This window comes from Mastigoproctus giganteus, chromosome 2 (assembly GCF_048544385.1).
Source record: "Mastigoproctus giganteus isolate SK-2022 chromosome 2, ASM4854438v1, whole genome shotgun sequence".
Classification (NCBI taxonomy): Eukaryota; Metazoa; Arthropoda; class Arachnida; order Uropygi; family Thelyphonidae; genus Mastigoproctus; species Mastigoproctus giganteus.
This window is the reverse complement of record NC_143576.1, coordinates 247,907,361-247,920,368: the sequence shown is the minus strand read 5'-3', so window position 1 is coordinate 247,920,368 and position 13,008 is coordinate 247,907,361. Positions and strand designations below refer to the sequence as shown.

At 38.1% G+C, this 13,008-nt stretch overlaps 1 protein-coding gene across 1 annotated transcript in view; it reads right to left on the bottom strand.

Annotated features, from left to right (window-relative positions):
- The window catches only part of cbc (protein CLP1 homolog), a 156,692-nt gene that overhangs the window by 83,289 nt on the left and 60,395 nt on the right, over positions 1–13,008 (bottom strand). The window contains exons 4-5 of the mRNA XM_090389835.1: positions 11,085–11,210; positions 958–1,071 (exon numbers count right to left, since the gene is read on the bottom strand). Coding sequence (XP_090245961.1) covers positions 958–1,071; positions 11,085–11,210 — 240 coding nt within the window. The remainder of the gene's footprint in view (positions 1–957; positions 1,072–11,084; positions 11,211–13,008) is intronic.

The window sequence follows — 13,008 nt, the reverse complement described above, 5'->3', positions numbered from 1 at the left end:
AGTTACAGGGACCCCCCCCCCCCCCCGAATCCAAGGATGCTCTCATAATTACAGCTAAGGGCTTGCTTACTTCCTTCGCTGCTTCCCTTAATATAATTGGATAGATCCCATCCACCCCAAGTGCCTTTCTTATGTTTAACTTCAACAATTTCTCTTCCACTTTCCTCTTAGTTATTACAAAATCATTTAGCTCTCTGTTAGAGTTTGATACACTTCTGGCATCCTCTTCCCTAAAAAATTTCTCATTTGTGAATGTATGTGCAAAATACTCATTCAGTTTGTCAGCAACCTGAGCAGGATCATCAACAGATGAACCATCAATATCAAGCGGACAAATCTGATTCATCCCCTTCCTTGTAGCGTTTACATAAGTAAAGAAGTCTTCTGTTTTTCTTTACATCCTTTGCCAAATTTTTTTTTTTTTATAATTTTCAGCACAATTTAGTTTTTAATGTTATAATTTTCACCAGAATTCAATTTTTTTTTTTTTTTTTTTTTGTAATTTACAGCAGTATTCATTTTTTATTAAATTGTGTAAAGCACATAATAGCATGTTTTAAAATTTAATTTTTTTTATTAAAACTTACAGAGTACACACAACAAGTACTGCTATCCATTAAGAAATGATTAAATATTGGAATATTTAAGTAAAATTCAAAAAAAAAAAACCAAAAAAAAAAACCAATCCAATAATTAAAAAATTAGGCACCTTGATGCCAGATGACTCATATCATCTTTTTTCTACATTTTGAGTTCTGGGTTAAGGCAGGGGAGTTATCTGTACTATAAGTCTTATAGCTGCCTTCAATATTCCCTTTTAAAAATTTAAAGAATATTTCCAAATACCTTTACAAAAATTTGATCAAGTTAATATAACACTAAAAGAAATGCCATTATGATAAAATTTCAGTTAGTTATTAATTATTATCACTTAAATATTTAAAAGATGGCATTCACCTGACCAACATCTAAATCTACAAATATGGGTCTTCTTCCTTTTCTTACAGCATAATTCAGAATAATACGACAGATAGTGCTTTTCCCAACATCAGTTGGTCCTACCACCATAACCTGTATCAAGCAAACAGCACTCAATTTATGTCTTATTATTATTTCATTATGAATTAAAAACAAAACTGAAACATAATACCATTCTTATCTTTAGGCAGTACAAATAATTTAAATGTGATTACATTAATTCATGAAAAAATTGTTAAATGAAAAAAATTAATTCTTAACGTGTAGAGGTACCAACCTAAGTATCAGTATCATTATCAGTAAACTCACAAACAAAAAAATTCTAATAATTAATGGACCTACTTCCTTGTTTTAATAGTGGATGAAATTAAGACATCCAAGGTGGATATTGTTGGGATATCAGAGACGAGGGGTCACACAGATATAAGGGATGCAGAATTGGAATTTGGAGAGTACAATGTGTACTGAAAGGATAGACAGGATAGGAAGGGAGGAGGGGTTATGTTGTTAGTTAAGAAACACATAAAATCTAAGGATGTGCATCCAGCTGACATAGATGGACGGTGCAACGTTGAGTCAGTTTGGTGTGACATAAGCACTGGGAAAGAAAAATGAGGGTAGGAGTTTGTTATAGGCCTAATGACTCTGATGAGTACAATGAACAATTATACAGAGAAACATAGCGGGCTAGTAAATCAGAGTGTCTTATAATGGGAGATTTTAACTTCCCAGATATAGAATGGAACTTGTGGGTTGGTCAATCGCACACTAGCAAGGCTTTTGTGGATTTATTGGATGATTGTTTTCTACAGCAGTATGTCAGAGAGGCAACGAGAGGGAGTAACACTTTTGATCTGATTATCAGCTGTGATTATTCATGCATTAAGAATTTACAGATAAAGGAACCACTAGGTGGCAGTGATCACAGTGTACTCATGTGGGATTTACTTAAAGATGTAACTAACATAAGGGGTAAAGGGAATGGTTTTTGCTTTCACAAAGATGACTACAGTGGTCTTAGAGATGTTTTAAGTTCAATACAGTAGGACCAAATGATGATGTTACCAACAGCAAATTCTAAATGGGAACCATTCAAGGAAGTAATTTTGAAAGCTACTATGCTTTTTGTTCCATCTAAGAAATACTATTCTAGGTTTAGGCCCAAATGATGTCAGATGAACTAATGAGATTTGCAGCAGAGAGGAAAAATGCATGGGATGCACATAAATTGTCAGACAACACAGAAGCCTATGGTAGATACAAGCTATTCTGTAATCAAGTCACAATGGAGGTTAAGCGGAGGTTTGGTCCTTGAGGTTGTCACAGACATTCTCTCAGATATGCCACACAAGCTGTACTTGCTACCTGGGAGTCTAAAACGCTGATGGAACTGATATTCAGGTGACACGAAAGTCAAGTGGACCCAATTTCGGTGAAGTCAGGATGGTCTGTGACAACCAAATCCTCTGCTTGCACCTTCACGATGGTGGGACTGTTAGTAATCCTAGGTATAACCTCCATGCACAAGTACATGGTGGGTGACCACCCACGTGTGAACCAACGTAAGCAGGGGTCGAGGTGTGGGGTCCACACCACATGGAGGAACAGCGCCCCTCTATGTTACAAGGCAGTACTAGGTGGTAGATGACTCTCATCAACCGGTGCAATACCACCACTTTGCTTATTGGAGGCTTGAAGTGGTGGAACCCATGTTTAGTCTTTAGAGCTATGTTCCGGTCAACCCTTCCCTATCTCCTCCATCATGCAGTATGATTGATGACCTTTGAGGTTATGATGAACGTCGTGGCGAGATCCAATATTCCTTACATTTCAAGGGTACAGCTGTAAAACGGTGTTCACAGGCCGGCGGCTAGTTAGTACACTGGACCGAACCTATTGGTAACTCTCTAGGAGGTTTCTGGATCAGCTAGTGTATAATCTTGCTACCTCTACTCTGCCAGATAATGACTGGAGGGAGTCCGAGTAGTGTGTATACGGGGAGCATTGTCGAGGCCACATTATGTCAAGGATCTGGGTATATTCTTACCACATGTACGCCATATCCAAAAATTTCATTACTTCATACAGCATGTCCCACCCACTTTTTCTTACTATTGAATACACAATGAATTGTCAAACTAATAGAGCAAGCTTATCTGCGAAAAGATCTAAACCTCCCAAGCACTTCCTAATTCATTTCACAAATATACATGGTCTCAATTATAATCTCAACGATGTCCATTTCCACTTGCAGTCTGCCGAACCCCATGTACTTTTTCTAACAGAATCTCAGTTATCGGTTGATTCAACTACTGCTCATCTCAGATGCCCAAATTATTCGCTGTATGATTCCTTTCGCCTCAAAGGTGGTACTTGTGCATATGTCCGTTCTGATATTCCCTGTCAGACACTTCGCAATTTGGAATCTCCTCTCTTTGATCTTCTCTGGCTTAAAATCTCTCTACCTCATTGTGTCAAATTCATCTGTTGTCTCTACCGTTCTCCCAACTCCACTAATCACTTGGAGCTCTTTGATTTCCTCTCTTTGCAACTTGACTTTCTCCAGTCCAACTTTCATAAGAGTGAAGTAATTTTCCTTGGTGATTTTAATGTTCACAACTCCAGCTGGCTTCCGTTTTCTAGTCACACAGACCCAGCAGGTCGAGATGCTGAGGCTTCTGGCAATTACTAATGACCTAGAACAGATTGTTCATTTACCTACAAGAATACCGGACAATCCTAATGATACAGCCAATACGCTTGATCTTTTTCTCACGAAACAACCCGTTCTAAGTACACGGTCGAAGAGATGTCTCAAGTCTTAGGAGGTCTTTAGACTTAGATCAGAACTTGGTGATTGTCTCTTCTCCAATGGAACCTTTATCTCATGGTTATTCCCAACCTCATTGTTGTTGGCATTACAAGAATGCAAAATTGGGATGAACTGCGAGACTTCTTTTCTTCTTTTCCTTGGTCGGATTACCTGTTTCAAAACTTCTGATGTCAACGTTTGCTCAGATCGTGTCAGTGAAATTATTCTTGTAGGAATGGAATCTTTTATCCCACACTCCACTTTAAAATCTCGTCCCACTTTAAAATCTCGTCCTTTATCTAAACCTTGGTTTTTCAATAAATGTGCTAGGGTTATTCAAGAGAAGAACGTTGCATATCGTAATTGGCTTGTTTCTAATTCTTCAGTTTCATTTTCTGCCTACACCAAAGCTCGCAACAATTGTAAAGCACTTATTAATCAGTCCAAACTAGAGTTTGAACAGGCTAAGAGCAGAAAACTTGCTTCTTGCCCTAATGGTAGCCGAGCATTCTGGTCTCTTGCCAAAGCTATTGGCCACAACTTTTGCCCATCTCTGCTCCTACCTCTGTCCAAACCAGATGGCTCTGTTGTCACTTCAGCCATGGATAAAGTTGACCTGCTAGCATCCCATTTTTCTTCCAGCTCATGTATTAATGATCTGGGTAAAACACCTCCCACCATTCCCAACATGCTCCATTCAATGCCTCCTGTCGTCTTCCGTCAAAAGGATGTCAGAAGGATTTTGATGAATCTTGATGCTAAGAAAGCTCCAGGTCCCTATGGTATTTCTCCACTTGTTCTCAAAACCTGTGCTCCTGAACTTACTCCTATTCTTTGCCGCCTTTTCTCACTTTCTTATTTCAAAGGTGTTTTTCCTTCTGCTTGGAAATTTGCTCATATCCAGCCAGTTCCTAAAAAGGGTGACAAATCCCTCCCATCCAATTATCGTCCCATTGCAATTACTTCTACTCTTTCTAAAGTAATGGAGAAATCAATTAACTGCCAACACTTAAACTACCTAGAAACCTTCCGTCTGATCAACAATCGCCAGTATAGATTCCCTCAGTGTCGATCCACTGGTGATATTCTGGCTTATGTTAGCCATTTATGGACTAATTCAATGGAAAGGTTCGGTGAAACACAAGTAGTTACTCTTGACATCTCAAAGGCTTTCGATCGTGTTTGGCATAAAGGTCTTCTAAACAAGCTTCCATCTTATGATTTGCCAACTGTTTTTAGTAATTGGTTATCCAGTTTTCTCTCTGATCGCTCACTGAGGGTGATGGTAGATGGCTCTCTGTCTTCTAACTTCTCCATTAATGCCGGTGTCCCCCAAGGTTCAGTTCTTTCCCCCACTCTTTTCCTCTTGTATATTAATGACCTTCTTCCATTGACTGGAAATCCTATCCATAGTTTTGCCGATGATAGCACATTGCATTCCACTTTCCATTTTGAGAAACCTTGCCCTGCTCAATCAGCTTCAACTTCTCGAAAATCTGCTACCAATTCCTTAAATGCCAATCTTCAGGTAATTCTCCAGTGGGGGGAAAGACAACTTAGTTGATTTCAACCCTACTAAAACTCAGTCTTGTCTTATATCTCGCAAAAAGGATTCTTCTGCTCCTATGCTTATCTTTAGTGACACTCCGATTTCTAGGCAAAATGATATACCTCTTTTGGGGATTACCCTGACTTCTAATCTCTCTTGGCACAAGCACATTACAAATATTGCTTCCTCTGCATCTAAAAAACTTGGTTTTCTCTTTCGCTTTCGGCGTTACTTTTCTTCCAAATAGCTGCTCACTCTGTATAAATCAAAAATCCGCCCTGCCATGGAATATTGTTCTCACATCTGGGGTGGCGCCCCCAAAACCTCTCTCAGGCTTCTTGATTCCATTCAGAAGAAGGCAGTTAGGTTAATTAATGATTCATCTCTAACAGAGTCTCTCCACTCACTTTCTCATAGACGTACTGTTTCTGCTGCATGCCTCTTCTACAGATACTTCCATGGGCACTGTACTTCTGAATTGGCTTCTATAATTCCCGCTCGCTCTTTCAAAACAGTCCGAACACGTGCCGCCACCAGCCAACATCCATTTACTGTCCAACTTCAAACTCACAGAACCAACTTTTCATCTTCCTCATTTATTCATTCAACTGCCATTTTCTGGAACATCCTTCCTTCATACGTATTTCCTGAAAATTACAATCTACAGAAGTTCAAGTCCAAAGTCAACAAATATCTTCTTTCGTCTTCTCAACCTCCAACCCAAGCATGGTACAGTCAGTCCTCGTATAACACGTGTTTATACTACACGAATTCGATCATACACGATTTATAAATAGGGGAACGATATCTTATATAACACGAACCGAATTCGCTTATGCACGATTTGCCTTTGTGTTTACAAGAAATGGCAGTCGAACGCAGAACCACCCCAACCGAACGCAACACGATAGGAATGAAGAGAAGATTCTGAAAATGTATTTATGTTTTTTATATCAGTGAAGGGAATCATATGGTTTTTATTGTTTTATGGTAGTAATCCCCAGAAATGTGCTTTAGTAAAATGTGAGGTGTTAATAGTGTATCTCTGCCTTTACGGTGTTGTTTATTCAGTTGCTACACGCGCGCAGCTTTGTTTATGTGTATCAAGCGTGCCTCCTCGTTTTGTAATTGTGCTTTATTCCCTAAAAATGAGTAAAATACTTAAAATGTGTGAAAAGGAAGCGTCCTGGTGAGGACACTGCAGATTCAGAGAGAAAAAGAAAAGCAATATCGATAAACAGAACAGAGGCGGACTGGGTCAAAAATTCTTACCCGGGAAAATTTATAGTGGCCTCATACTCTGGTTTATGGCCAAAATCACACCGGACTCCGGCCCACCGGGGTTTCCCCGGTAAGGATTATGGCCACTGTCGATAGAAAAAAAATATGAAATTGTGAAACGCTTTGAGCGAAATGAAAGACCATGTGATATTGCACATGCTACAGACCTAAATGAGGCAAAGCCGAGAATTACAAAGAATGCAGAGAAAATAAAAACAACTTTCATAGCAGGAACAACTCAAAAGTGTAATTAAAATCCATTAGATTAAGGCACAAAGAATTGGAAGAGATGGAACGGCTGTCATCTGTTTCGATAGAAAATCAAACAAAAAACAAGTTTGCTTACGATAGAAGCAAAAGCAGTAGCAATATTTTATTACGTAATAAAATACGTAAGTTTTTTTTACGTAATATATTTTAATAATAATATTAAATAATATTACGTATATTTTAATGAGTTTAATATTAAATAATATTACGTAAGTATTTTATTACAATTATTTATTGTGTTTGGTAATGTTTTGGTTAAAAATGTGTGTTCAATCTTGGGTGGTTGGCACCAAACCCTATTTTTCCCATAGGGCCTGTTGTTTATATTGCACGATTTTGCATTGCACGAGGGTTTCTAGGAACACAACTATCGTGCTATACGAGGACTGACTGTACTAAGTACTATAGGTTCTAATACCTCTCGTGTTTGGGGTTCACATAAAAAAAAAAAGAAAAAAAAAAGCAAGCGAAGGCAGATTATGAGAAATCTTTGACAAGGGATGCAAAGAAAAACAGCAAAGACTTATTTACTTATATAAACTCTAAAAGGAAGGGGATACATCAGATTAGACCACTTGTAATCAATGGTTTTTTGACTGTAGATGATCATTCTCAGAGAACTGCCAAACTAAATGATTATTTTTCATCTATATTCACACACGATAAGTTATTCAAGGAGGAGGAGAAATTGTTGAAGTTAAACATAAGAAAGGCACCTGGGGTAGTTTGATCTATCCAGTTATATTAAAGGAGATGGCAAAGGAAGTAAGCAAACCCATAGCCATAATTATGAGAGCATCCTTGTACTTGAAGGGAAGTCTCAACAGACTGGTGATGTGCAAATGTATCTCCAATTCACAAAGAGGGATCAAAGAGTGACACAAGTAATTACAGACCTGTAGTTTGATTGATTTCTGTTCCATAGAAAATAATGGAGTCACCGGTTAAAGAAGCATTGCAGGATCATCTAGACAAAACAACAGTAATAATTCAGACACAGCATGGGTTTGTTAAGGAGAAGTCTTGTCTGACCAATTTGATTGCATACTATGACATGGTCACAAAGGAACTGGATGCAAAAAATAATTTCGATATCATATATTTGGATTTCATTAAAGTTTTTGATACTGTTGCACAAGGAAGACTACCGTACAAATTGGAGCAGTATAGCATTAAGGGCAAGTTGCTACAATGGATAAAAGGATGGTTGAGTGGGAGAAGACAGAGAGTGGTAATCAATGGATACTGCTCTATATGGACTAATGTTATTAGTGGTGTCCCTCAGAGTTCGGTATTGGGCGCATTGTTATTTTGTATATTTATCAATCATATTGATGAAGGTATATCAAGTATCAAGCTTACTGTCAAAGTCTGCAGATGATACAAAGGTTGGGAGAGTTGTTATTAACAGTAATGACAGTATGCTGCTGCAACAGGTTCTGTAAAAGTTGGGCAGATGGGTTGAGTAGTGGCAACTGAAGTTTAACATTGACAAATGCAAAGTACCTGATATGGGTAGTAGTAACCCCAGAGAACTGTACCTACCAGGTGGTGTTACACTCAGCGTAGTGCAGAACGAAAGAGACCTGGGTGTAATTGTGCAATCAGATATGAAGTTTTCTGAGCAGTGCAGACAGGTTGCCAGAGTAGGTCATGGGGTCTTGTCAATGATATACAGGAATTTTGCAAGCAGGGATAAGGAGATGATTATCCTTGTATAATGGTCAGGCCACACTTTGGTTCTATGTACACGTCTGGAACCCTCATTTTAGGAAGGATGTAGAGTTGCTAGAATGAATACAGAGAAGGGAAACAAGACTTGTGAGGGGAACAAAGGCGTGCTCTTACGAAGAAAGGCTTAAGTTCTGCAAATTTCAGCTCCTGGAGACTAGGCACCTACGAGGCGATCTGATTGAGGTGTATAAGGCCTTGAATGGATTGAGCAGGCTAAATGCTGATGGGATTCTTCCTGTTACTCATATTACAAACCTGAAAGGGCATAGATTCAAATTGAGGAAAGACAGTTGTAGAATAGATGTGCGGAAGTTTGCCTTTAGCCAGCGGGTAGTTGATTGCTGGAACAGACTTCCATCTGTTGTTGTGGAAGCTGATAGCTTAAATAAATTTAAGGCTGAACTAGACAAATATTTGGAGTGACTGGATGGGTGAAATGGGAAGGGGTTTTTTTTTTTTTTTTTTTTGGCTGATGCTGTATAAGCTTGCTTTCTTGCATCATGTCTCAACTAATGCTAATGATGACACAGTAACGTTTCATCCACTTGTATTTAAGCAAATGGTGCCTAAAAAAATTAAGCAGCTTAGAGGATCTGTCCATTAAAAATGCATACTTATAGTCAAAAACTTATTGTCAAAGATGCTCAATACTAGGTGGGGGAAGTGAAACTATTTCCCTCCCAAAATGTACCATGTGTAGTAAGGTATATATTACAATAAAAATATATTTTATTTTTATTGTACTGTACATTCACTATATGTTCATTCTTATTTTCTCTCTCTCTTTTTCTCTCTCTCTCTCTCTCTCTCTCTCTCTCTCTCTCTCTCTTTCCTCTCCACTCAAAAAAGGCTACATTTGTACAGTAGCATATATAATAGTACAAAAATGCTATGTTTATGTTTGCTTTTTTTTATGCTATGGTTTGATTACCTGGAATCAGGATCAGGTCTCAAGGTTGGCAGATTTGGAGGTTCAATTGTATTCAGATGCCATACTATGAATATATGCCTGCTATGCCTGAAGCCCCCAGCAATGCATATTGGTTCTGACATCTTAAATATATACTTTGTCTATGTGAAGCCAATATGAATCGTGGATTAAAACTTTCAACATGGGATGGTGGTTGGATGTCATTCCAATACCTTTCTGTGTTTATAACTAAATTAAATGACCCTCCCAAAATCGAGCGTGGTGAATGTTCATTTAAAGATAGAAGAACATAGGTGACATCAATGAAAAGAAAAAGGTTAACAGTGAGCACAAACTCACAGAATGTGTTAAGAACATAAAGAGGGCAGATCATGGTTTGCATAGTTCATAGAAAACATTACAGAGCGAGTCTTTAGGGGGGGAGATCACAGGAACATCCATTGATAGGTTAAACACTGTAGGGAGGGTGCCTCCGTAGCCAGGAGGGAAGGAGCAGCAGTGCGCAGCACACGCTTCTTGATTAGACTGGGGTTCGAGCCCGTCACCACCAAATATGGAGGATGCGGAAAGGTCAGGGAATGACCACCGCATATCCCAGAGCAATATGGCCTTAGTTGCTAATGCTCCTAAAAACCAAATAACAAACAACAACACTGTAGGGAGCTTGCATGAGCTTGGGCTCAATGATAGAGCAGCTATGTATAAGCCCAATATCATGGTCACCAATGCAAAACAGTTAGAATGGTGTCATTCCCAACGTTCAATGACTAAAACAGTGGCAGATGGTACTTTGGAGTGGCAAATCTCATTATGTGGTGTTTCATTCTGATGGACATGTTTGGGTATAGAAATTTCCTGGAGAGCACTTCCTAATGGAATGTATCATCCTGACCATGAAATTTTGTGGAAGTTGCCTAATTGTATGCTGCTGTTTCAGCTGGTTTTGACTTGGTCCATTGGTGCTCCATGGAAGTCCATTTTTGACAATTATGTTCTTCCTACACTGGCAGTACTACAGAAATACTCTCTGTTAGTATCAGCAAGAAAATGCTTCCTGTCATGCAGTAAGGTCACATACAAGACTGATATGTTGGCAATGACATAAAAAAATTGGACTGGTAGGCTCAGAGCTTAAGACTTCAACCTCCATGAACACCTGTGGAATAAATTATAGTGTTGGGTTACACTGCAGCTAAAACAGTTCTCTTACAAACTGGCTCTGGTATCTACTTTGCAGAAAGAATGGAGGTGAATCTCTGCTTGTCAGCAAGAATTCACCTCCATTCCTTCTGAAAAGTAAAGTTCATGCTTTCATACAGGCCAAAGGTGGCCTCACTATGCATTATGTTTTTGAACTAAAAGTGCCTTTTGTACCTTGTGTGTGCCCAAATATTTTTGGTCATATATCGGATTTTACTTAACTCTTACAAATATTTACCATAAGCATAAACAAAGTGTCCAATCAGTGAAATATTAACAAAAAAAAGTGGTTTTAGGAATGCTTACGAAATCTAATAAAATTTACTCACTGTTGGTCCTTTAGTATTTTCATCTTCAGCTTTGAGCCTCATCTGTTCCAGCGCTGCATGTAAGTTAATGTAAATCACCATTGGTGTATCCCTAGCAATATATGCTACTTCTGTTTTGCCACATAAGTACCAAATTAAGAATCATAAGAGTAGAACTCAAAAAAGCATGCATACATACATATAGACAAACTCAGTTATAGTGTCAATGAGAGCACCGTGATATCATTAACATTATAAGTGAGTGATGTTACAACCATTCACTCCAACACTCCATGTTTCTGTCAATGATGCTATTTTTAGTTTGGAGAAGAAATTACAGTGTAATGAAATCCTGTTACTACTGAAGAAAAACATGCTGAAGAAGTAGTTAAGTACTCAGTTGAAGAAAATGTAATGAATATTTATGGCAAGTAGTACAATTCTATCCTGAGAAGCAAGTTAATGAAATTATTTAATTAATGGTAAAATTGCCATTATCTCAAGAACTTTAGAGTACACAATGAAGAAAAAACCCAAGAACAAAAGCAAATGTTAGCACTACAGAGGAAGCTACCAAAACGGACTGGTATTACCAAATGGCTAACAAGATATTCTCTTATGATTTTACAAAATCAACAATAGGTAGATGCCTATTTTTTTTTTTTTTTGCAATGAATGTCTTAACACAAATTGCTTGCTGATGCTGATGAGTTACCTATATTACTGTGAGTAACAGAGCATCTTTCACTATGTGAACTTGGCTCTGTACAGTACACAATATCTGAAACACACTGTACAGAAGATTGAAATATGAATTGAAGATGAACTGAAGTACTGAAATATGACATCTGCAGAAACAATATACACTGCTGGACAGTTCACTGGAAAGACTAATGTTATAGCAGAAGTATGCAATTTTGAAATGACGTTGTAACCAAGATAAAAATGATACAATTTATAAGATGCGGCAATAAAGTTCCCAGACTGGTGCTGTTGCAATCACGTTCAATGAATTTAAAAATAAACGGAAGTGTTATGTTGTAGTTCAAAGTTCCTCCAACAGATGATGGTACAGAGATTGTCCAGTATGCTGAGAAGTTGCAACAACCAGTTTCATTAGTAGCGTTAAAGCTCCAAGTCACAATTTTACAAGAACAAACAAATATCAAATTTTACTTTAAACTATCAAAATCTGCAACAGAAACATATGAAATGTAAAAACTGTTTATGGTGATGAAACGTTAAGTCGTACCAGCATGTTTGAATTGTATAAGTAGTGCAAAGATGGATATGAGGATGCTTGCGATGACGCAAGAAGTGGGCACCCATGAACCTCTTGAAATGAGGACAGAGTTTTAAAAGTTTGGGAAATTACAGAGAGAGATCGTCATTCAACACACAGAATGACGGCTGATAACTTGGATATGAATAAGGAGATGTTTCATCAAATTCTGCATGAAGATTTAAGGAAAAGAAAGGTTTGTGCAAAATATGTGCCGCATAGTCTCACAAATGAGCAGAAGTAGGAGATGAGTTTTGGGTGTTTCAGTATGCCCCAGAGATGAAATGTCATAGCACGCAGTGGACTTCAAAATCATCACCAGGGCACAAAAAGTTTCAATTACAGAAGTTCAGGATCAAGATGATGCTGAAAAAGCTTTTTGACAAACGGAGTGTGATTCACAAGGAATCTTTACCTAAAGGGGAGAGTCAATCCTGCATTCTATATACAGGTGCTTCAAAAGCCATCGAAATGCATTTCCTGGGGTGAGGTCACAATTTTGAGAGAAAGGCAGCTGGTTCTTGTTGCCCAACAATATCCCTGCACATTGTTGGGTAACAAAACTTGTGAAGCCTTCAACAAGACTTCCACACTTGTGAAGACATTTCTGATGAAACATAGCATTATACAGATCTACCATCTACCCTACTCTCCAAATCTAGC